Below are 26,689 nucleotides of genomic sequence, written 5' to 3' on the forward strand. Positions count from 1 at the left end.
CACAACACTGATCTTTCACATCTAGAAAATCAACGGAATAATGTAAAATAATACAACAATCTCAGGTTCTAGCATTGATAAATAAATAAAAAATGTCTCTAATATCTGCTGCAAGCTCACAAATGATTTTATAACCAACACATTTACAGATGCGAGCAAATTATGTCTAATGTGTAAGACTTCAGTTTCGCTAGCCGGTACCCTATGAAAAGAAAATATATTTTCCCTGTATTTGAATGATCAATATATTAAATGGTTTAAATTTGAAAATATACAGAATAATATATTGTGTTAATATATTACAATATATTGAATAATACATAATGAATTGCCACTTTTCATTTTGAAAAATATGTGAAAATATATTTACTATTATATCATAATGTATGTAATTTTATATTCAGTAATATATAGATGTACATGTGATCAGATATGGTACTGCATGTGTAATATATTGCAGATATATTTACTCATGCAGCACAAACACACATGTATTATACACATGTTCATATTTTCAATCTAGTTAACAAAAGCTCAAGCACACCTGCATCATATTCCAAGGTATTTTAAAGGCCAATCGTCAACCAAACCATAGGCTCTACTTTTCAGGACAATGGTAACCCCAAATACTCACACATACCAGAAACCCTTTTAAATTCCAAAATAATAGAACATTAAGCAAAGCATGCTGGGAACTAGAAATCTGTTGTAACTCATTCCTGTGTGTGTGTATATATGTGTGAACATACATTCACATTTATATGGTAACATGTATGTGCAATATGTACACAAAATGAGAAAACTTTGTGAATATTGCATGTAATGCTATTTTTGGATTACCAACGGGTATGTTTAAGGTTAGGGGTTGGTTAGGACAATGTAGCAATTACATTTTTAAAATTAAACAACTAAATAATTACTGAAAAGTAATAAAAATAATAAAAATACAGAATTGAATAGTAAGTGATATAAAATAGTATAAATTGCTAACACACACACACACACACACACACACACACACACACACACACACAAAATAATGTCCTAGAAACGCTCTCCTTAAACGGCAGGAATACCCTACTCAACCAGATTAGTAATGCAGTGTGAATTAATATGATTCAGAAAGCTCAGGAATCAGAGCATAAGACTCACATATAAAATGTAAGAATGTCTTTGATTTACAATGGTTTATTATTGGGTCATTATCTGCTGTTGAGTTCTTATTATAGGGCCCTCTATTGGTCAAAGGTAGAGTTGTTATTCTTCCAAAAGTGAAGACTTATTTTGACCCAAGATGACGCTCAACATTTACATTTAGTCATTTAGCAGACGCTTTTATCCAAAGTGACTTACAACTGAGGACTAAAGCAAGCGAGTCATCGTGAAGAGGCAAGAACAAGGCAAGAAGTGCTCAAAATACAAAGTTCAGGCATTGCTCAGAGTAGCAAAAACCAGACATGGGAGGATTTAAAGGCGAAGGAATGTTTTTTTGTGTGTGTGTGTGTGTGTTAAAAAAACACCATGTTTTTTGTGTTTGTGTTTATGTTAGGTACTCACGGAAGAGATGACTTTTCAGTTGTCTTTTGAATGCTGTCAGGGATTCTGCATGGATGAGGGTGGGGAGATCATTCCACCAGCATGGAACCGTGAATGAGAATGTTCTGGAGAATGATTTAGTGCCTCGCTGTGATGGCACCACGAGCCGTCGCTCCTTGGCCGATCGTAGGCTTCTGGTAGGGGTGTAGACTTGTAGGATTGAGTGAAAGTAGGACAGAGCTGAGTCTGTGATCGATCTGTAAGCAAGCGTCAAAGCCTTGAATTTGATGTGAGCAGAGAGTGGTAGCCAGTGCATAGAGATGAACAGAGGATGATCAGATGATCACACAAGTGACGTGGGCCCTTTTGGGCTCGTTGAAGACAAGACGGGCTGCAGCATTCTGGATCATTTGTAGAGTTTTAGTTACACATGATGGAAGTCCAGCCAGAAGAGCATTGCAGTAATCAAGCCTAGAAATAACCAGGGCCTGGACAAGAAGTTGTGTTGCATGCTCCGTTTGGAAAGATCCGATCTTCCTGATGTTATGCATTGCAAACCTGCATGATCAAGCTGTCTTCGTAATGTGGTCTGTGAAGGACAGCCGGTCATCAAATATTACTCCAAGATTTCTGACTGAGCTTCATGGGGTGATTGAGGATGAATCTAGCTGGATAGTGAAGTCTTGCTGTAGAGACGGATTGGCAGGGAGGACGAGAAGCTCGGTCGTTGCCAGGTTGAGCTGCAGGTAATGTTCCTTCATCCATGCCGAGATGTCCGCCAGACAGCTTGAGATACGTGCAGCTATTGTGGGATCATCTGGTTGAAATGAGAGGTAGAGCTGGGTGTCATTAGTATAGCAATGGTAAGAGAAACCATGTGCCTGTATGATGGGTCCCAGTGATGTGGTGTAAATGGAGTATAGGTGCGGTCCAAGAACTGAACCCTGAGGAACCCCTGTGGTCAGTTAATGTGCTTTGGATACCTCGCCTCTCCATGCGACCCTGAAGGACCGACCTGTGAGATAGGACTCAAACCAGAGGAGGGAAGATCCTTTGATGCCCAGTGATGAGAGGGTGGACAGAAGGATCTGATGATTCACAGTGTCGAAGGCAGCAGAAAGATCAAGGAGAATGAGAACTGAAGATTTGGAAGCAGCTTTAGCAATCCGTAGGGCTTCTGTGACTGACAGTAGTGCAGTCTCGGTTGAATGCCCTTTCTTGAAGCCAGATTGATTTACATCTAGCTGGTTGTTCAGAGACAGAAAGATGGTTGGTTGAAAAGCAACTCGTTCAAGTGTTTTCGCAATGAATGGTAGGAGAGAGACAGGTCTGTAATTCTCCAAAAGTGATGTGTTTAATGTTGTTTTTTTAAGCCGTGGAGTTACCCGAGCCTGCTTGAATGCTGTAGGGAAAATGCCAGTATGGAGGGATGAGTTGATGATGTGTGTGTGAGAGCTGGTAACAGTGTGGGAGTGATGGCTTGTAGAAGGTGTGAGGGGATGGGGTCTAGAGGGCAGGTGGTAGGATGACTGGAGAGAAGAAGTCAAGTCAAGTCAAGTCAAATATATTTATATAGCGCTTTTCACAATACAGATTGTATCAAAGCTGCTTCACAGTATCAATCAAACCAACTTAACAATGTTTGTTTATTAAAAAAAAAAAAAAGAAGTTTAGATATGCAGCAGTATTAACACTTTGTTTAATGAAATGGCAAGGGATCCAGGTTTGTGTTAAATGAGTTTTATTTTTACATTTGTCCTGGACAATATCAAATATAAGATGTGAAAATAAATGTCCTTCTATAAAGACCTATACTACACTGTAATAGTAAAACATTTAATACAAATAAAAAAAAAGTGGAAATGACATTTTGACATCATACTAAACACCATTAAATAAATGACCACCAAAAAATGTGTTAAATTACTATTACTATTAATCAGAAATGTGCAGGATTAATTTACACCATGGGGAACCTGTTTGATTGCAATATATTTCTCACATCAAAACATTAATTGAACATATTTGTATTAAAATGATGGCTTAATCTGCTTCTTATTTGTAAATGGTTTGATACTCTCTGCTGGACATGAGCAGTCGATGAGACTTGAACAGAGCCGAATAAAGCCTGAAATCTGAACCCCTCAAGCAGTGAGTCACAACTGTGCCTGTATGATCATTTAACCGTTTAAAAGATCATGTGATTTACATGACATGGATGTTTGACATCATTTCCTCTAACTGCTCTGTAGAGTAGCTGCTGTTCTTGTGCACTGTGAAACAATACAAGGTTCATTCCACTCATAACACTCAATTTATTTCTCTACAGACAAAGTAAAGATTGGTCACAATTATTCTCTGCAATTTATTCTTATTTATCTTTCTGTGTTTACTGTTGCTCTTCATATCACAACTTTTGATTACGCTTATAAGTTCTGTGTCCAGAAACTCAGCTAAAATACTCTATTTTTTAGCTTAACATGACCCGGAAATGTGGCCGTTCACCTACAAACTACATGCTTTTGCTAGATGTTTTCTCACAGACGAGATGTTGGTCCACCAAACAGATCAAACCACGTTTCTGAAGAGACCCGACCACAGCAGTTTCAGTCTGACTCACAAGCTGAACTACAGTATGTAATGTGTGATGCAGAAACATTTAACTTTGTACTTTGGGTTTTCCATACACCTTTTTTTTTTTTTTTTTAGTCACTAAAGTATATTTTTATTGAACACAATAATTTTCTATTTTGACATATTTCAGACAACTAGCTTTAAAAAAAAAGTGAATGTTAAATGTTTATATATATATATATATATATATATATATAAGTAGATTACTTACAATGTGTAGTCGGCTACCGAGTCCAAATTACATGACAACAGTTAGTAACATAATCCATTACACTACACATTTAAGGTAATTTAGTCTGACTTGATTACTTTTAATTACTTTTGACCTAACTCATTTATCCAATTTTTTTGAACAAGAACAAGATAATCTTGTGCCATATTGATTAGCTTAGTGTGTTTGTCAGGTGATTAGATATGCAGTGTTGCAATGTTGAGAAGACACTTGTTTAAAGTGAAATTATTTCCGTGGATCCAGTGATCAAATCCTTTGGGTCTCAGTTTTCAGTGATAGTCACATGTCTATTGGCTGGTCTGTGTGTGCAATTCCACAAACCTGGAAGACCGTCTGAACAAATATATGCGGTATAGGCTTTTATAGAATGGACAATTTAAGAGATAAAAGTATTAGAGGGATTCAATGAGTAATCAATAATTCACTGCCATTTTGAGAATGACATGTAATTATGTAATCACATTTTTTTTAATTATAAAACTGATTAAGTAATCATTCATAACACGTTCAGAGAATGTGAACTAAGAGTGTCAAACTCTGTCGGGGGAGGACTCACACAACACACTCACACAACACACTCACACACACACACACACTCACACACACACACACACACACACACAACAGGGTGGGAGTTTTCAGCAGACTGAACCATTAAGAAAAATGCTTCACAAGTTTGTTTTGTTCTGTTTGTTCTGCTGGAGTCTGATTGGTAAGTTTTAAAATAATTTTTACAGTGTAATTTTTTTTCCATTTCAGGTCAATAAAGTATGCTGCAGCTCATATTACATTATTTTCTGTTGTCATATAGATGAATCAATATAATTAGATTTACTGACTTTGAATACCGTTCTCTGTTTTCATTGGAATTTTAAATTGAAATGTTCATGCCTTCTTTTGTGTCTGGAAATTTCTCTTGCTCAAAAATCCAAAACCTTTATTGAACTCTGTTCAATTCACATTTATTTATATTGCACTTTTCACCATACATATAGTTTTAAAGCACTTTTACAGAAAAATGCGTGATCAAAATGATCACACTTTAGAAAATTTGGCAGTGGTGCATGTTGGGCATCCCGAGGTAGAGACAGAAAAGCAAATAATAAGCGTAGCTGCTGTTCATATCATTAAGAAAGGATAATCATGTGCATTTGATCTGATATAACTGTATAGGGTTATGAGATGCATTATGAATGCTTGGCTAAAGAGATGTGTCTTTAATATAGATATTAAACTATGAGCACCGAACATTATCAGGAAGACTATTCCAGAGTTTAGGAGCCACATGTGAAAACGCTCTTCCTCCTTTATTCTAGTAACTACCAAAAGACCAGAGTTTTGTGACCTTAGAGAGTGTGATGGATTGTAATAGCTAAATCGTTCAGGGCCTTATAGGTCAGTAGCAAAACTTTGTAATTGATACAAAACTCAAAAGGTAGCCAGGGGAGAGATAAAAAATTGGTGTTATATGATCATATGTTCTTCACCTAGTAAGAACTCTAGCAGCTGGATTTTGGATTAATTGTATCTTTTTTATTGAAAATGCAGGACAGCCAGCTATTAACACATTACAGTAATGGTCTAGAGGTCATGAATGCATGAACTGACTTTTCTGCATCAGAAACAGATAGCATGTTCCGGGGCTTAGAATTTTTTTTGAGGTCGAAGAAGGCTGTGTTTGTATCATATGATGATTTTCAAAAGACAAGTTGCTGTCTAATATAAAACCCAGGTCTTTAACTGTAGAGGATGAAGTTATAGTACATCCTTTCTAATGCAAATTGTATTCTAGTAGGTTCTGTGTACATGTGTTTGGTCTAATAAGTGATACCTTAGTCTTATCTGAATTTAATTAAGAAAATTACAGGTCATCCAATATTTTATATCTTTAACACACTCTGTCAGAAGTCTCATCTGGTCGTGATGAAATCTCATCTGTTTAAGAGTGGAAACTATTCAATGTTTTCTATATTACCAAGAGGCAGCATGTATTTTGAAAATAGCAGAGGGCCTAACACAGATCCTTGTGGCACTCCATAATTCACTAATCAATACTTGGATTATTCTCCATTTAAATAAACAAAATGGTAACGGTCTGATAGATACGATCTAAACCACTGTAATGCCTGTATCTGAATACCAGTGTAATTTTGTAATAGGTCTAAGAGTATTTTATGATCTATAGTCTCGGCCCTGGCTGCTTTTAAAGCCTCTTTATAACGAGAAGTGCTGTCTTTCCACGCGATTCTCAAGACCTCTAGATGGGTTTGTTTCCATTTGCGCTCTAGATTATGAGTTCTTCTCTTGCTAGCGTGAGTAATACTGTTGTACCATGGTGCAGTACTTTTCTCTCTGACCTTTTTTAATCTGATGGGTGCAACAGTTTCTAATGTACTAGCCAAAATGGTGCAAATACGAGTCATTTCCTCTTGTTCATTTGTGTGTTTGGGTACAGTGAGAAGCTGAGACAGATCAGGCAGGTTATTTGTGAATCTGTCTGTAGTGTTTGGGAGAATTGTTCTTGTTGACAACACTGAATTGAATATGGCAGATTTAAGATACGCACATTACAAGGTATTGAACAGTGACATCATCACTTTGTGGTTGAATGTCTATATCGGTAGGATTGGTTCCTTGCAATATACAGTAATATGTAAAATAATGGGTGGGTCAAGTAACGTTTTGTTTTACCCCATATGAGTTTAGTAAGTCTATAAACGCAAAGCTAACACATTATTTGTATCTATGACATGAATGTCGAAATCTCTGACAATCAGCTTTATCAACGTTTAACCACTTTCAAATCCCAGGCATCTTTTGATAAGTTTAAAATATATTAAAGATCACATTTTTGGTTCATATCTATGTTTTCATAAATCTCACCTTTCACTTTGCTTTTGTGTGTTTGCAGCTGTTCTGGATGTTCATCAGTTCATATTTAAACAATTAAATCTACATCTGATATCAGGTTTTGTAAACCATCAGGAGCTTTAATCTGTTCCTGTTCATGTTCTCCAGGTGTGTTTTGGGCCGAAACAAATGAAATACAGTCAGTGTCAGTGATGGAGGGAGATTCTGTTCTTCTACACACCAATGTTACCGAAATAGATAAAAACGACCACATAGACTTGAAATTTGGAGCTAACAACTCTTTGATAGCTAAAATCCTAAGAAAGGAACTATTCTTTATATTTGATGTTCCTGATGGGAGATTCAGAGACAGACTGAAGCTGGACGATCAAACTGGATCTCTGATCATCACAAACACCAGAACTGAACATACTGGAGTTTATGAAGTACTGATAAATGGAGCGAAAATGACAACAAAAACATTCAATGTTTCTGTCTATGGTGAGGAGAAATCATTATTGTTATGTGTCAATTATTGACATGTTTAATCATTTTTTTATTTTGAGATCAAAAACACACTAAACCCTAAACACACTGAACCAATAAGTTAACCAACATATTTTTGTTTATTCAGCTCGTCTGCCTGTTCCTGTCATCACCCGTAACTCTTCCCAATGTTCATCATCAAACTGTTCACTGATGTGTTCAGTGTTGAATGTGAGTGATGCGACTCTCTCCTGGTACGCAGGAATGAGTGTATTGTCCAGCATCAGTGTGTGTGATCTCAGCATCAGTCTCTCTCTACCTCTGGAGGTGGAATATCAGGATAAAAACACCTACAGCTGTGTGCTGAACAATCCCATCAGCAACCAGACCACACATCTGGACATCAACACACTCTGTCACACATGTGCAGGTACCACAGCACTGATGATATATGTGTGTATTTACTGACCTGAACTCTGTCTTCTGTTGTAGATCAGACTGATGCATTCACTTCTTTCTTTATCAGAACCAGACACACACACTCCTTCACAACAAGACTCGCTTCTAATAGTGTTGATCTCTGCTGGATCTCTGTTAATGGTTGCTTTAGTCATTGGGATCTTCTGCATCTGCAGGAAACGTAAAAACTTATCAAGTATGGCAATAATTCATTTTATTGTTTGCATGTTATTTAATAATTGCATTGATAAAAATGCTTACATTTGAGCCTTATTAATAGAATATGCTGTGAAAAAAACAGATCGATTTGAGATTGAGTTTTGCTGTTTTATTATTCTTTAAACAGTTCAGACTTTTGATGAAGAAATAACGTATGCAGAGACAACGTTCTACAAAGAAAATCGACACAAACCGGTAAGATATAAAGCAAGGTTACTAGAAAAGTGCTGTGCGGGGTGTAAAATCTGTGATGATTTAAGTAGTCCTAACACAAAATTATTGTTACCTTCAGTTGACTATGTGTATTATGTGAACATACTGTTTGTTTTGAGCAGTGAACAGTGTTTCTTTTAACAGAAACTCACTAAATTAAACCATCTAACAGGAAACAAGACATTTGCACGACAGTCCATGAGAAAATGTGCTTTTTAAATCACTCAATGACCATCAAACCTGCTTTATAACACCAGCATTTACACTGTCCATCTTTTTTGTCACAGTCAAATGTTGTTTCAGAAAAAAATCATGCATCAGATCATATTTTTTTTGTGTCCAATTTAGGATTACTTTAATATAGGCTATTAAATATTTAGTAGTCAGAGAATCAGACAGCTGGTGTAGTTATTAATACATTAACAACATTTCCAATTTTTCAGCTTACATTATATTAATATTTTGCATAGTGTTAGGCCTATGTAGTTCATGGTACACTCTCAGAAAACAAATATGCAACAAAATGACCCTTTTCGGGGTACAACATGTTGTCACTGGGACAGTACCCTTAAAGGGATCTGTACCTTATTTACCCCTAAAGGTTTCATAGCAGTGCCATAAGAGCACACACAATCACAATCTGCTTAAAGTTAGTTTAGCAATAAGAAGAAGGTAAACATTTTATCAAATAACACTGCATCACTTTTAATATTTCACATTCTCAATCAATTTTCAGCAAGCCACATTTTTAACCTGTAAAATATTATAGCTTGTGTGATATTTTTTACAGAAAGTAGAAGAGGAGGGTCATGTGGTTTATGCTCCTGTCGCCATGAGATGATCAAACTTCAGTCTTTTTCTAAGTCCCAAATCCAGCTGTTTGATCCCTTCATTTAAAAACTCTCGAAACAACCTCAGATTCAAAGTCTACGGTTGAAATCTTGGATTGGTAAGATCCACCACACCAACAATTGCAAAAAAATTAATTAATAATAAATAAATTACATGAATATGTTGTAAGACTTTTATTTTGAGTTTGATTAATCTCCTTAAACCTCAGATGAATTTGCCATGCAATACATTGTTTAATAAATTATCGAAATCATTAGACACATTGAAGTATTTTTATGTTTGATTCTTGTGATAGTTGAGCCTAAAATCATTTACTCACGCATGTCATTCCAGACCTATAAGATTATTGTTCATCTTCTGATCGTAAATGAAGATATTTTCAATATTCTTATGCTTTTGTCCATCCATTAAAGTCTATTTTCAAGCTAAAAAAAGCCAAGAACAATTAAAATGCCAGAACAAACCTCACTGGTTCTTGAGCATCAAGCATGCAGATTTGAGCTTCTGTTTATCATATTTGATGAGCTCTATGTATGTGCATTGATCAATGTTTGTATTTGCATAAAAGGTAAAATAAAATAAGTTTGTCGTATAAAAGAGGTAGCGTCTCCTCAGAAAACTTTACATTTAAACCGATTGATTCAAAAGTATCACTTGTATGATGTCTTTATGGACCTTCTGAAGCTTGAAAATGTTAATTAAATGGACGAAAATAATGAGAAAATATTAAAACATCTTAATTTGTGTTTCAAAGACGAACAAGTCACATTTTTGGGGTCTGAAAACTAGAGAACATGTATATCTGCATGGAGTGTAAAATATTCATCAGAACAAGCCAAAGTAAACCATGCTTCAGACAGTGAAATGTGGTTTGAGACAAACAGCTTCTGCATGAGAATGTGTGTGTGCTGGATGTTTGTGAGTGTGTTTAAAGGTGTCAGTTTTGTGTCTGTGTCAATAGCATGTGGCTGAAGGTGTTTTTTCCATTTCTGCTCATATGATGTTAACAGTTTTACTTCTGCTATAAAATAGCCCATTAATTCTGACAGATAAAGATTCTCCCATTCAAACAGTGACAGTGCTGTGAAATTTTGCAGTTTAAATTCAAAATATAAAATAAATACCGCAATGGTGCTGTAAGGGTGGATTTCCTGCAGGGGTTCAGGCTGCAAGACTGCCGAATGACTAAAGAAACGTTGTCAGAAAGATGGTAGAAAACTGTACATTTCTTGTATATTACCACGCACTGACACTTATACCAACGATGGAAATAAGTGCAGTTACAATAGCTTAATATGTGGGAGAGCGTTGCTATATAGATTGACAATATTGTATTGCAATATGTAGCACTTCAAAGTCAATACCAAATCAAAACTAGTTAGCACATTATTTGTTATTGAAAAGGTTTAATAGCAAAATATGGTTATGGTTAAACTTAAAATAGTTACAAAATAAATGTATGAGATGATAATACTTATATCAATAAATGTACCCAGCATAGTATATGTAAAATGTTACCTGAGAGAGAGAAGAGAGAGAGAGAGAGAGAGAGAGAGAGAAGAAGAGATCCAGAGCATAAAAAGAGTAGAGCAACAGTTACAATACTCTTTTATCCTTTCCCTGACCATGTGACTAAAACCCAAATGTGAGACATTCAAACTGACCAATCAGATAATTACAACTTCCCCCACGGTAGCCTACTAAAGGTGTGACAATGCATAGACCCCCGGAGTGCACACATCTCAGCCTACAGGCCTTGATCACTATCTGCCCCTCTGTGCCATTAGGAACTCCAGATGGTCCTTGTGGTAGGAAAAGGGGGTGGAAAACAATAAAAACAAATGTCTTTGTTCATTTTCAAATTTCTTGGATTATTTTCAATCCTACAGTGCCATCCCAGTTTATGCCACTGGCCCCAGAAGTCTAATAACTTTGATGTCATTGATATTTGGGTGTTTATGACATCAAACAAACATGGTGGCAGTCAGGGACGTGTGGGAGCATATCTATGTTCCCAGAGTTAACACTAGTTCCTATGTAAACCTAACCCTGGGAACATAGGACCCTTTGTCATGTGTTCATAATTCCCATAAATGTGGGGAACATGGGAATGACCCAGCAGCGGATGATAAATATTTATTTTAAACAAATAAAGTGAATAAAATGAGTCAAAGTTTATAACACTTATTGTTAAACCTGTGCAGTTGACAATCGCACAAAATGTGTTTTTCGTACAAATTGTCTTACACTCTGTCTTACGTGCAGAAAGAAACACTCAAAGAAATGAAACTATATAATAGCATTTGACCACTAGATGGGTCATATTCACAGAGACAAATCATCTGGGTTTGTTTGTTTGTTTGTTTTTTTGCTTCAACATCACTGCTTATAGTAGGGTTATTAATAATGTTCAATACTGGCTGTTTCCCATGGAATTTCGTTGTAAATACAGCATCAAACATTTGTAATAAATTGCCTAATACTTAATTTATACATACAGGCCTGGTTTCACAGAGAGGCCTTTGATTAAGCCAGGATTAGGCTTTAGGTCAATTAAGTAGCTTTTATAAACATGTCTTAGAAAAAAAATATATTACTGTTGTTGATCTTGAGACAAAACAATGGCACTGACATATTTTTACTTAGTTAAAAGAATTTAAACATGCATTTTAGTCTGGGACTGTAGGCTTAGGCATTGTCTGTAAAACCAGCCAAAAGTTTAAGTACAAGCAGTGCATAATACTGAAATGTCCTCTAGTGTCAAAACCAGGAATTGACAGTTTTAAGAACTAAAAATATGTTAAAAGTTATAATCCATCAGAGTTAAAATCACATTCTAGAATGTACAGAGACATGAAAAATTCATATTTCAGCTGTTAGTCAAACAGATGTTTGACACACAAAGATGTTACAAGTTCCTTTAGAAAATGAAGTGGACAAAAATATTCAGCTTTTATAAAGCCTCAATAGGATTAAGTGTGTATGATATTAGGATATAACAGGATTTAGAGATAGTCTGTCCAAGAACAAGGTGAAAAGACTTGACTGAACACTCAGACTATTACAATGAAAGCAAACATTTCCATCACCCAGGAAAATTGTCATACAAACACAGCAAGAATAAAAAAGAAAGCTGAAATGCAGTACATCTTGAATGAAGAACACATGGAGAAAACAACATTCGCATGGGTCAGGGCAGAGATGCCAAACATATACAGCTCGCAGCCAAATAACCGAATATAGCCAATATCCAAATAACTGAATATAGTGCACATTTCATTAAATGCTAATTACACTATATGAATACAACATTGTCATTTCGAAATGGTATATTATTTTTATTAGCAAAAACAGTATTCAGATAACAAAATCACATCAGGGGACGCCCAAAAAACAAAAACAAAAACACTTGGAAGTGTTGAATCTGATCAGCAGCACAAAATATGTTTGAAGTGTTACAGTTTCACTGTGATTCATTTGCGCACATTTCAACAAAGATGTATATAAAATAACTATACAAAGAATATAAAAAATGACTATAAAAGTGTTTGTCCTGTCATGTATACACAAATGTGTGTGGAAATTGGGCTGTAACACATTTCACATAAAATGTTCATCCAATCATTCAATCAAATCATCCAATCAAAACATCTGCCTTGCCCACCCAATCAGAAGACACAGATAGTGTAAGGATTGTTTTAATCAATGCCCAAATCATAAACACATTGAGGTTTGATAACTGATTTTAAGGTGTCAGTTTGCCACCACTAAAATGGGTCATACCATAAGCAGTGGAGTTACGCTAGAAACCCTCGCTTATTTAAAAACTTGCATTTATTGCATGGACGGAGCAAGATAATTATGTTAATAACATGCATATGCATAGTTCAGTTGAAACCTTGCTTGCTTGCAGTTAAACTGAACGTACGAGACAAAAACTGTTTAAATAACAACACTGATCGAAAGATTAACAGTATATTCTTCAGTTACGGGCCATTCACACACATGTCAGAACAGTTCTTTAACTTTTGTAGAATGCCGCGTCATTCATGAGACACTGCCAAAGTATGAAGGCGGGACTGTCAAACACATCAGTCTAACACATTTACATAGAAAAACACTTTTCTTTTTTAAAATTGTCACTTCACAGTAGGAATGTGAAAATGGTACCATAGTGAAAATAAGATAAAAACTCATGTAGAGCGGTTATATAAAATGTTTGGTATTAAAGTTTTTTAATAGTTAAGATCACACATCACACGTCATCAGCATGTTACATGCTATGTAGAGTTAGACAGACGTCAGCACCGCAACCGACACAGTAGCTGCCTTTTACAGTTCCTCCTGAACCAAAACAACCAGCTTATGCTGCGTTAACACCATAACTGGGAAAAGACGGAAACCTGTGACGTAATAATCGGAGCGGTCCGTGTGTTTGGTAGGAGTGTTTGGTGAGATCTCTTGCTTTCAAAGCTTTTGAAAACCTTTACATAAGCTTTTTAAAGGTTACGGTTTTCATACTTATCAACATAATATTAGTTTTTTCTATTAACAGCAACAATACCAGTCTTTCTGTGAAGAGCAGGGGCCTATACCATGAAGCCGGTTTTGGCTAGCCAGCTATGTTTCAGTCTAGTTTGCGTCAACCCAGGGTTTTAGGGACCATGAACGTGGTTTGGCTTTTAGCTGTGTTCATCGCCATAGTAACTTACGCTCCACGGCTAACCTGGTCCAGGGCAGGTTATGTTCCAGGTAAGAGGTTGCAAACTGAACTTAGACCAATCAGCTGTGAGCAAAGTGTCACATGACTGATGTGAAAAAGTCACTCCACCTGTTTCTACTCCAAATTAAAGGTCACTACATAGCAAAGGATTTTTAAAGACAAAATCGTCTGGGTTTTAGTGATGCTTATTTAGAATAATAAATTTGTATGATTTAGATATTATGTAATTATTATACCATTTATCAATCACACATGTACAATTTTAGTTCATCAATTATTATTACGCAGTTTAAATGAATAAATATATAAAGGTAACATAAATACGCTTTAGCATCAATAGATGAAGCTATAAAATGACTACATGTGAGCTTAAATGTTCAATTCTCTTTAAACCTTTATCAGCTGTATAAAATAACTTCACAACTTTTACTTGCACTGATATACAGTAGCGAGACCTTTTCTTTTAGTTGTCCTCTTTCATAGACAGCTGTTTTCTTCTTGCTGTGTAAATTTGTTTAAATTCTTACTATTTTAATACTTTTATTTAATAAGTGAATTGCGCTGCTTCTCTCGCCAGAAATTAATCTCAGTTTCACTCTCTCAACATGGGATTGGCTGTTCGCTACTGATGTCACACTTAAACTCCTAAACTCAAGATCAAAGCCTGAGTTGACAGAGAAAGTTGATGATCAGCATCATGGTACCAACAAAGCCTGGTTGGATTGGTTTGGTTTTGTCAACTCTAAACTAATCCTGTAACCCTGAGTTTGTTCAACTACCATCATGGTACAGGCCCCTGGTGTTGCAGCTGTGTCCATCTTAGCAAGATATTCATGTAAACAGTAAATTCTAACTAATGTACCCAAATGGGACAAAAGTATTTCAGTGCATTAATAGGTCTTATCAGTGCTTGAAGTGGACTGGTATATGCAGTATCAGCACTTCAATATTTCAGTCTGTACTGTACCCTCACTTCCACTGGGACATGATTTCAAACGAGAGACTACCGGCACTTTTTTTCCCATTTCGAGCATTGGGTCTTAGTGTAAATGATGAAACAAAACAAAAATATGTTTCTGTGTGGGTCACTTTAGCAGCTTTAACAAATCTCTACAAACGGTTGACCAATCCGACAATACAGCGAATACAATTAGTTTTATCTGTCATACAGATGACTCTGATCGTTTAACTAAACCAGGTTTGAGACAAGTTAACTGTCTCTGTTGACATTTTTCATACATTTAGCATCATTAATCAGCAAATGTAGAGCATTTCATTAATAAACTGTTAGAATTTGGGAAATTATTTAGAGATGGCAAGGGAAGACAAAAATCTTTTAAATTTCTAGTTAACTTTGTTTTACCCTTATGATGAGAATTTTGATTATCCGATTATGTACATGGTTTATTTTTAGTAGTTTATTATTTTTAGCTAAATATAAAATACTTAAAAACAAAAATAGCCTATTAAAAAAATCTGATCTAACCATTTTATATTCATATCCAGCTGGGAGAAATATTTATTTTTTAGTAAAAATTCTTAGACATTGTTTTGGCTCTCTGGGCCCAGAATTCTCATCTTTGGTGACTATTTTGAGTGTTTAGGGTTTTTTTGTTTTTTTTTACAGCTGCCAGAATTTTAATTTTTGGGTGAACTATCCCTTTAAAGTATCAGAATAATTTACATTGATGTATCACTGGCAGCTTCAGAATTAATCTCAACCTGATTCAGAGACAAGTCATTGGTAGTGTTCACCACTATAGCATCAGTCTGAGTAGGGGACGTGTGACTGGCATTATCCATCAGAATCCCAGTCTGATTCAGGGACAAATCTTTAACACCATTCGCCTGTAAGAAAACAGATTCACAGAAGATGAAAGAAATGAACAGGATGAATAATTCAGTTACACATAAAAAATATATACCAGAGACTATGAACTGTAATTGTGCATTTCTTTTGATTTTTGCAGAATGTATGCTGGTTTTCTTTTCCTAAACATTAAACACATTGTCCTGAAAATTAAAGTTATTATCCGTTAATGTAATAATTTCTGAATCTAACCAAGTAAAACTGGATCTAAATTTTGAAGTCAGACAAATTCAGTGTATATCTTACCTAATCACTGTGCTACATCCTGGTGTCTGTTTGAACAAAAAAAATAATAATTAAACACACATTACTACGGTTATTAAGAATAATCTTTTTTTTTTATTCTTTACACACAATTTCCATCTTGATATATCTCAACTGCATATAATTTAGTGATGCCAGTTCGCAAACAAATCATTGTTCTGAGCCAGTTCTGGATGAGCCAGTTCACCAAATTGAACTGAATTGTCTGAAACAGTTGTGGCTCAAGTCAGCACTGATGCACATTATTTAACTGAATCGTTTTGGATGTGCCTGACAGTCACTCAGACTCAAGATGAATGACAGTGACATCGATACTGTTTCAGGACCATCTGAAGAGCTTCTCCAGCACCAGAACCATAGTTGATATTGCCATGATTAAAAAGCTTTTTGATATTTGTTCTTTACTTAAAGCTACATACTGTATTTTTCTGCCACTGGGAGTAGCTAAACTCTTCAAAACAATAACATTGATGACGCAGTATGTAAATTAGGATGGAATCATGGAACTTGTCTTCATCCCGAAGGATCTAATAATGCTTATGGATGAGTGAATATACTGATGTTTTTACATGACTGTGGTATGAAGCAGGGCGCGATTGCTTATGAGTGACAGATACAGTATCAGCGACACACGCGAGTCCCGCGGATATAAAGTAATGAGGACATTTAATTCTACCGAACTACCCGTAAGTGGTGAATTAATACTCACACACATCAGTTTATTTGACGAATTAAACTTGAGGTAACGCAGCGCTGTTTCACTTGGTCTACACCAGTGGTTCTCAAACTTTTTAGGTCGCACCCCCTTTAAACCTTTAAAAACATCTGGCTTGACAGTAGCCTTGAATTCTGACACCATGAGCTTCCTGCTTTCTAACCTTATATCCATTTTTATTTTTTTATTGCATTTGTTCTACTTATTGTAATTATATACACTGATAAAGAAATTATTTATCAGTAGTCCCAAATTCACACATTCTGTTTACAGTGTCTACCATTGTAACATGTCTACGAACTGTCTGAAAGAAACGGCTCACAGATAAGTATCAGACTTCCCATCACTAAAGTAATACTCACCTTTCTTTCTTACTTTACAACAAATCACAGCAGTTACAGCAGCAGCCACCACGAGCAGAACAGCAACACATATTCCTGCTACAGCACCTGAAGACAGACCTGAATCTAGATCAGAAAGACAGACCAATATTATTATTCAACAGAGAGTGACTCATAATCAATTTTACCAATATCTTTTCCTCATATTTACACTTTTCTGCTTTGGTCATCAGATGTATGATATTGATTAAATTGATAAATGGCACCATCTGGTTGAATTTTGAAGAACAGCAGCTAAAACAGCATCACAGCACAGAAAAACTGACTTACTAATATTTTCATGTAAATGAAATTCTTGTGAACAGCATGTGTTGAATGTGTCACTTGATGTGAAGGTGATCTCAATTACGAAGACAAAGCTCACTTTTTCAAACATTCCACAAAGAAAACATTTAGTCAATTTAAAATTTTAAGTTTGCTCAAGGGAACTACTAAGTGTACTCACCAGTGACAGAAACACTGAAACTCCTTTTGATGCTGAAGCTGCTGCAACTGATGTCTAGTTTATAAAGTCCAGAGTCCGTGTTTCTGGTGTTTGTGATGATCAGAGATCCAGTCTGATGATCCAGCTTCAGTCTGTCTCCGAATCTCTCTTTACTCTGAACATCTGTACAGATTCTCCGCTGATTTCGGCAATACGAGTGTCATTCAAATACCACGTCATCACATCATTTGGGTGTTTTATTACACCGGGATTTAAAGTGACAGATTCTCCCTCATTCACTGACTTTCTCTTCATTTCATCTTGTTCTGAAACAGGAACACCTGAAACACAAACCAACTGATGATTAAAGGATATGTATGCCAAAAAAAACACAAAATGTGAAAAAATGAAAGATAAAAGCAACATTTTATCTCTATTTTTATCCTTTTTCAACATCGATTTGCTTCAGAAGGCCTTTATTAACCCCCCTGAGCCGTGTGGAGCACTTATATGATGGATAGATGCATTTTTATGAAATTTAAAACAGAAACAGCAATTCACTGCCATTATAAAGCTTGGAAGAGCTGGGACATTTTTTTATATAACTCAGATTGTATTCGTCTGAAAGAAGAATGTTATATACACCTGAAAAGTTAGTAAATGCATTGTTAAAGTAGTCCAAGTGACTACAGTGGGTCAACCTTAAGTTTATCAAGCGATGAGAATACTTTTTGTACACAAAAAAACCCCAAAATAACGACTTTATTCAGCTATTCATTTTCTTTCTTCACATAGTGCAACAGCGCAGCGCTTCTGGGTTGTACGTCAGAACGTAGGCTCACCATTGGCCAGCATCACACACATGACCAGCGTCGGCCAATAGTGAGCCTACGTTCTGACTTACAACCCAGAAGCGCTGCGCTGTTACGCTACGTGAACTGATGTCAGAGGCGCACACAGAAGAAAATCAATGTTGATGTCTTTACTAACTTTTCTGGGATGGCAGATATCGATTACTTAGAAGCCTATGGAGGAGTGATCCAGCTCTCAGATTTCATAAAAAATATCTTAATTCGTGCTCCGAAGATGAATGAAGGTCGTACGGGGTTGGAACAACACGAGGGAGAGTAAATACTGACAGAATTTTCATTTTTGGGTGAACTATCCCTTGAAAAGCGTCTTGATCGCCCCCAGCTGGCTGGAAGCAGTATAGGTTACAAACCTAAGGTCTCTCCATGTGAAAGGAGTAAGGATGCGAGACAAATAACTTTTTTCTGTCATTAAAGGTATTTTTTAACCACACTGATGTAAGTTTTTTAAACAAGTTTGGTTTTAGATATTTGATGCTACAAAAACAGGAGTGTTTGTCATTATGACTGTCAGCTGAGATTAAGTAGTCACTGACGGACTATTTTCGGGGTCTTCAGGAGGAGATTGGAGCTTTAACTTTAAAGTCTACATTACCATAACTGTTTATTTCACGTCATCGACATGAGCTGTTCTGTAGTAAACTACTAACCGTAACTGTGGAGTGAGGAGTGCCTTGATACCGCGGCTCCACTTCACTCACCAGATGTCAGAGCCATATTTGGACTTTGGCGGCTTCACTTCTCTACAATGGAAGAGAGTGAAGTTGTGTCGTCCATCTTTTTTTATAGTCCATTTAAACAGCTTCATTCATTAAATGACTCACCGTGACCAGTAACACTGAAGGTCATTTCAAAGCCATTTCTGCTGCTGCTGAAGATCTTCAGTTTATATTCTCCAGAGTCTGTGTGTGTGATGTTTGTGATGGTCAGAGATCCAGTCTGATGATCCAGTTTCAGTCTGTCTCTGAATCTCTCAGTATCTCCATTACACTGAACATCTGTACAGATCTTACTGAGATCTCCAGTAATTTGAGCTATACGAGTGTCATAAAAATACCATTTAATGTCTTCTTGTTGGTCTGTTTGAACACCAGTGTTTAGAGTGACTGAATCTCCCTCCATCACTGACACTGACACTCTATCAGCACCAGACGCACCTGAAGAAGAAATTAACAGTTTATTATAAATTATAAACCAAACAAAATTACACAATACGAAAGGGCTGTGAAAAGTTTTTTTCTCCATTGTGAGAACATAATGTTACATGCACATTCACTCATCAGACAAACATGCTTCTCATGGATCTCAATGAACATCATACAAAAACTCACATTCTGATATTAATATATTAACTGCTTTCCCTAAACATATTTGTGGATTCATAAACCAATTTTCATTAGATTCATCAAGAATATTTCTCATTATGAATATTGTAGATTAATATTATTCATAAAACATTTGGTGCTATTAATTGCAAAATATTAGCTTTTGTTTTTAGTATTAAAACAGCGTTTTATTGTATACAATTGTTATAACACTATTACTATTATTCATTTGACAGAATTACATTACATAATTACATTATTCATTTGGCAGAAGTTTTTTATTCAAAGCGACTCAAATTACATTCAATGTATATTGATACATTTTTATACTGATTTAAAAGATTTCAAGTTTCAACGAGAGCAATCTTTTACTAAGATAACAATTGTGAAGGTAAAATGATGCCATAAAGAATCGCATGCGCAGGGTAAGATTTGTGAAAGTGTAGCTACATAAGATTGCAAGCGTAAATTAAAGGGGCATTCGGCAACTATTTCAGCTTAATAAAACCGTTTAGAAATCATTTGGATGGTTTAATAACCTGTTCTGGTGAGAATGGTGACTTTCCCCGCTCCCCCCAACGTTCCCAGGCGGAAAACCAACCTTGCAACATGAGGATTGACGTCCTGGTAAGTTGGAAATAGGAAGTCTCGTGAGAAGCGAGAATGAGCGAGAAACACAAACTGCTTTATGGCAATTCGACATAAACACACACGCCGCCCTCAATGTGTATGATGTATTACCCACCTCGGTAGACATAGATCCACACGATAAAGTTGGCCGGCTCCAATAATAACAAATGCACATGAGCAGCGGTTGAAAGCGGGAGGAAGGGGCGGCAAGTGAGTTTTTTTTACGACATTGTTGTGAAATATACGCCTCACAGCTGTAGGGGGAGCTCGTTAAGAAAACATGCGACAACAAAAGTGAAAATCAGCGGAAAAAAATAGCTAGAGTTGCCGAATGCCCCTTTAAATCAGCATGCGCACGATAAGAATTGCAAAGGTGTAAATCACCTTTCAAGTGTAAGAAAAAAATTTGCAGCATTTTACTGTTATTCGTAAGTGTAATTCATATATTGTGAAGCTGCAGCTTCAAGCTAACGCAAAATAAATCAAGTGGTATATACTCGATGCAGAGCCAAATGGGAGGTGTCACAGTGTCTGGTTTATGTTCCCTGGTGTCCACTAGAGGTCCCCTTTCCCCACGGTGTCATTCACCTTTGGAACGTCATTCCCCACAATCCTTGTCTGCGCTCATCACTGTTCATTGCACTCAGCTGTTCCCCATCATGATTGTCTTGTTCTGTGTATAAATACCTTGCCTGTTTAGTGTTTGTTATGGAGTCCTTGTCTTTCATCACCCCACTTCTGAGTACTGTCTTTTTGCCCGTTTGAATTGTTCTTGTTTATATTGGATTGCTACTTTGGTTTTGACCCCTGCCTGGACTGGATGTATGATTATGGATTTCCCCAATAAATTCTTACTTGCTATTGGATCTCTCTGTTTCCCGTGTGTGGATCGTGACAGGAGGAGGATAGCGCTCAAACTATCTGTACAACTATCTCACGGTAAGAAAACTCTATGCTTTAAAGCTAAACTGAACTTTGACATGTATATAAAATATTAATCTTACTTGCATTGGTGTCTCGACATGACTATCAATGTTATTATTGTTTTCTGACTCCCTGACATATTAATCGGGAGTAAGTTAACTTTCGCGATAAACAATATCGATTGCTATGTGCTAGGATTCTCCCAAGTGGTACATACTGCATTTAATCAGTTTTTATTTATTTTATTTAAATATTTATTTAACCTGCACAGATGCATCAGACAATACTTTTGCGAGGACAGGATCCCCTGCTGTCTATCGAGAGATGCTAAGTGTGCTGCATAAAATATCACTGTAAATCAGTGTATAACCATTTACACAAGCTCCGAAATCATGTGGCTAATCACATGGGAAATGCAGTGCAACAAGAAGGTATGTGAATTATTTTAATTATACTATGTGTGAAAAATACGTTTGTTGAACATTATGTTTTTGCATGTCATAGTAATTTCTTCCTAGCATTGCGTAAAAATGTACAGAAGAATTAATGAAAATGAAAACTGAAATGTGTTGTGCATTATGAAATGTATGGTGTAACTGTTTGAGCTCATTCTTTTGTTTTAGCCAATTATGGTTTTCAGTATTATATCATCATAATTCAGTCATATTAAAACCAAACCACTGGCTCTAATATAAGGCTCTAACATTTTAATTGCAATGATAAACTGTCTTTATTTACATGTGACTGCCCGTGAATAAATAACTTTTTTTATTGCTGTATTACTTTAGAAAACTGGCAAATTACATTTCTCCCGGCCATTGGAACATGTCTGTACTGACAGATTTGGATGTGCAGCTTTTTAACTTCTTTGCTTGTAAACTTTAAATATCTGTAGTAAGAAAGAATGCAGTACACAGTTGTCACAAATAACCCACTGATGGTGAATTGAGTAAACCAAGTGCATGTATTTAACAAAACTATAAACAAACAAAGACTTTAGTTAAACAAAAAACAAATCACCGGATGTGACAGCTATGTACTGTATTTATTGTATGGTCTAATTGTATATTGTCTATAATTAACAGGGTGCCCCTCTTCAGCTAGGAGGAATTGATTGTGGGATATTTATGCTGATGGTTAGTGGTCTTATATTTGCTGTACAGTCGGTCTGTGTGCTAAACACCTTAGTTGTTAAAGGGACATTGTGTAGGAATTTCTCCCATTAGTGGTGAAATTGTATTTTGCATTCAAACAAATTGTGCTCTCCAGCGCCTCGCTTTTTCAAATGCGTGTTGCATCTATGGTAGCTCTTATGTACCAAAAAGCTATGACAGGATGTCTTCTAATAGCACTTTGTCGAGTTTAGTTTTCAAACAAACTGCAACTTGACAGAGAACAAACAAATAGAGTATGAATAATAACAGTGCAATGCAGCCTTTTAAACTTGCGCCTCACTGCTCTGCTCCTCCGTTTCTGCTGCTTTCAGTTACGTGACGCTGGCTCTAGAAAAAAGCGTTGTGGAAACGCGTTGGCCTAGTACTTTTTGACCCTCTCTGCTACTATAGTTTTTCAAGATGGCGGAACGACATGGAAGCCTCCGTGGACCTACCCATCCCATGTATATAAAGATAATAAATTCTTTGTTTACGAGGATAAGTCAGATAATTGGCAGAGGTATTTGTACACCATTGAGGACATATTTATGAATAAAAATATTGATTTTTAGATAATAAAATGCTTAAAAAACTACACATAGTCCCTTTAATATAGTTTGTGTTTTTTCGAATGCACTCTGTTATGCTCTCAAAGCCATTTTATTTTGCTGCGGTGAGTTTGAATCCATTTATGGTTATTTGTAAAGCAAAAAGGACTTTATATTAAACGATTAAGATTTTCAATTGCTATCTTTTACCAGTCTGAGATTCCTATAATCAGGAAGTGGTGGTGCTATCCGTTAATTCAGACATTTCCTCCGACAAGGTATGATATTGATAACTATACTGTTGATTAAAACCGTCATGCTGTGAATTCCAGAAAGAAATAAAGCTGTGCATGCCTAAAAAGATTCTAATGTTTGTCACTTCCCAAAACCTCACCCAGGAACAAATACCACCAAATCCAGATGACATGGAAGTCATTCCACCTGAGTCGGATGACATGGAGATCACCCCAACACCAGATATCTATGTATGTAGAGGGAATGTTTATGTATTGCAAGATTTGTTTATTTATGTTTTTACCTTTCCTGCTTCAAGTGTTTATGAGCAGCACTTCATTAATTACATTATTATTGGAATTATTATATTGCACACACATTCAGCTGTCCTGTGAGTGGGTGGAGGAGAACCAACACCACTTTACTGGGAGGATTGATCTGCTAAAGATCTTAAAGGCACAGTTCACCCCAAAATTACTCGCCCTCATGTTGTTCCAACCCCCGTAAGACCTTCGTTCATCTTCGGAACACGAATTAAGATATTTTTGATTAAATCTGAGAGCTGGATCACTGCTACATAGGCTTTTAAAGGATTGAAACTTGCCAGCTCCGAAAAGTTATTAAAGACATTGTTAAAATAGTCCAAGTGACTACTTACAGTGGTTCAACCTTAAATTTATTTAAGAAAAATAAACCCCAAAATAATGACTTTTTCAACCATCTCTTCTCTTCCATGTAATTCTCCTAAGCTGTTGACGTAGTGTAACAGTGCAGCGCTTTTGTGTTGTACGTCACACGTAGGCTCACTATTGGCCGACGCTGGTCATGTGGGTGATGCGTGTGACGTACAACACAGAAGCGCTGCGCTGTTACACTACGTGAACTGACTCGAGGCCCACAGAGAAGGAAATGAATAGTTGAAATAAAGTCATTATTTTTGTTGTTGTTTTTTTTTGCGCACAAAAAGTATTCTCGTCGCTTGATAAACTTAAGATTGAGCCACTGTAGTCACTTGACTATTTTAACAATGTCTTTAATAACATTTCGGGGCCGGCAAGTTTCAATCCCTTAGAAGCCTATGGAGGAGTGATTTTTGTATTACAGCTCTCAGATTTAATCAAAAATATCTTAATTTGTGTTACAAAGATGAACAAAGGTCTTACGGGGTTGGAACAACATGAGGGTGAGTAGATACTTACAGAATTTTCATTTTTGGGTGAACTATCCCTTTAAGGATGAAGAAGGATGATATATATATAATATTTAGCATTTTATCTTATTATACCATTAAAATGTTGTGTGGAAAAAAGTGTTGTGTTCTTTGAATATATTTGTTATTTTTTATATCTCTATTATAACATTTTATTTAGATTTAAGATTAATTTTATGTTAGATTAATATTTTTCAAATTTAGGCTAATATAAACAAATAAATCACATAAAAGAGTATGTGACTATTAAATTACATTTATCTTCTCCCAAATTTTGTTGAAGTGGATGCCTCACTTATCTCAGAGCACATTTATTTTTATTGTTTTTCCTCTAGTGTGGGAAGTCACATGGCTGGTTGTATTTAAACAGCTTAATTAAAAACAGCTTAATGCCTGCCTAGCCTATTACATGAAGGTTGAGTCTATCAAAAATTACAGTCAATATTCCATTTAAATTTACAATATAACAAAAAAACTAACTATCCTGCCGTACATGCTTTCACATTTGTGTTAACAATAATGTCACAATAATTAGTCATAATCATGACAAATATTACAGAAAATAAGTCAATATTCTGAATCCCAGCATCTTGCGCATCAGAACAAACATGTCCTTCCATCACGGTTGAACTCGCACTAACATTAACAGGCTGGATAGCGCTTCAAGCTCTGTCCACTAGATCCAGCGAGGGGGAGCTAGAGCTCCTCCCATTTGGCTCTGCATCGAGCTCCATCTCAATGACTTCCATTTTTCCACGCTTAAACTTTTGGCGCGGTTTTTGCGGACACATAAAGAAATAACTGTAAATCCGTTTATTTCGTGAACTGTTATTTTCACACAAGTTATTTAGACATTTGCAACAGTTTAATGTTTTTTACACAAAGGTTGGTTTTACGGAATTAATCTGTTTTGCAGTTCCTGACTCTGTTGTTTTCGCTTGCAAATTGCTGTTCACAGACCTGCAATGCTTTTGGCCGCATTTGTGCGCAAAAATTGTGCCAAAAGTGTAAGCGCGGAAAAATGGAAGTCATTAGAATACAGATCATATTTATTTTGCGTTAGCTTGAAGCTGCAGCTTCACAATACATGAATTACACTTATGAATACCAGTAATAGGCTATGCTGCAAATATTTTGTTTCTTACACTTGAAAGGCGATTTACACCTTTACAAATATTCTCTTGCGCATGCAAATTTAATTTACGTTTGGAATCCTACACTTTCACAAATCTTACCCGGCGCATGTGATTCTTTATGACATCATATCTTCATAAAGATGCTCTCGGAGTAGTGAGCACGTGGGATAAATTGCGTAGCTGTGGATTAATTTCGTCATTAATTTTTATGGTTGACTAGAACAGAGATTGTAACATAAAATGTCTTACCATGTGCGAGTAAAAACAATACTAAGCAAAAGCAATATTGTGTGTTCATGTTTTCCATGCACAGTGGTTCCAGCCACAAAATGAATGAATGAATGGATGGATGGCGGCAAACGTTATTCTTCTTTTGCTTTCGCTTCAGCTTCTTCTTTTGGCTGTTGGCAAACCAGTTTGAGGTAAATTTCCGCCACCTATTGGTATGGAGTGTGAAGCCTCGATGAACGAAAGGAAATTAAACGAGAAGGAAAAAAATAAGAAACATAAAACTTTATCATTCTGAACAAATCTGTATCTCTTAAACATTTAAGGGTCTATGAGATTCCTCTAAAATATTTATGTACATTCTGAAATATATTGTGAACTGTAATGACATTGATTTCCAAATCTCTTTGGAGTTTATACAAGCTGATACCTTTCTCTTTTATAGCTATATGCCGCCTCACAGTGTAAAATCACATGTTCATGTTCTGTTTCTGTTTTAAAGTAATTGCAGCAGTCTGTCCACACTTTCATGATATGCAGTGAATAATAAAGG

General features: G+C 36.0%; 1 protein-coding gene and 1 pseudogene across 2 annotated transcripts; one reads left to right on the forward strand and one right to left on the reverse strand.

Annotated features, from left to right (window-relative positions):
- The first annotated feature begins 4,084 nt into the window (after positions 1–4,084).
- Positions 4,085–9,584, forward strand: LOC143736328 (SLAM family member 9-like). Its single transcript, XM_077227069.1, has 6 exons — positions 4,085–4,169; positions 7,421–7,753; positions 7,887–8,168; positions 8,265–8,393; positions 8,544–8,611; positions 9,420–9,584. Exons 1-6 carry the CDS (start codon positions 4,085–4,087, stop codon positions 9,468–9,470), a joined length of 948 nt encoding a protein of 315 aa, XP_077083184.1. The 3' UTR covers positions 9,471–9,584.
- Positions 9,585–17,885: 8,301 nt separating this feature from the next.
- LOC143736379 (uncharacterized) lies at positions 17,886–26,238 on the reverse strand (annotated as a pseudogene). Its single transcript, XR_013203416.1, has 3 exons — positions 26,158–26,238; positions 19,572–19,904; positions 17,886–18,219 (listed from the first exon to the last, which is right to left on the reverse strand). The product of XR_013203416.1 is annotated as an uncharacterized LOC143736379 (transcript).
- Between the last annotated feature and the right edge of the window lie 451 nt (positions 26,239–26,689).

The sequence above is a fragment of the Siphateles boraxobius genome, unplaced genomic scaffold (genome assembly GCF_051911475.1).
Source record: "Siphateles boraxobius isolate OS27281-9 unplaced genomic scaffold, OSU_SipBor_1 13, whole genome shotgun sequence".
Classification (NCBI taxonomy): domain Eukaryota; kingdom Metazoa; phylum Chordata; class Actinopteri; order Cypriniformes; family Leuciscidae; genus Siphateles; species Siphateles boraxobius.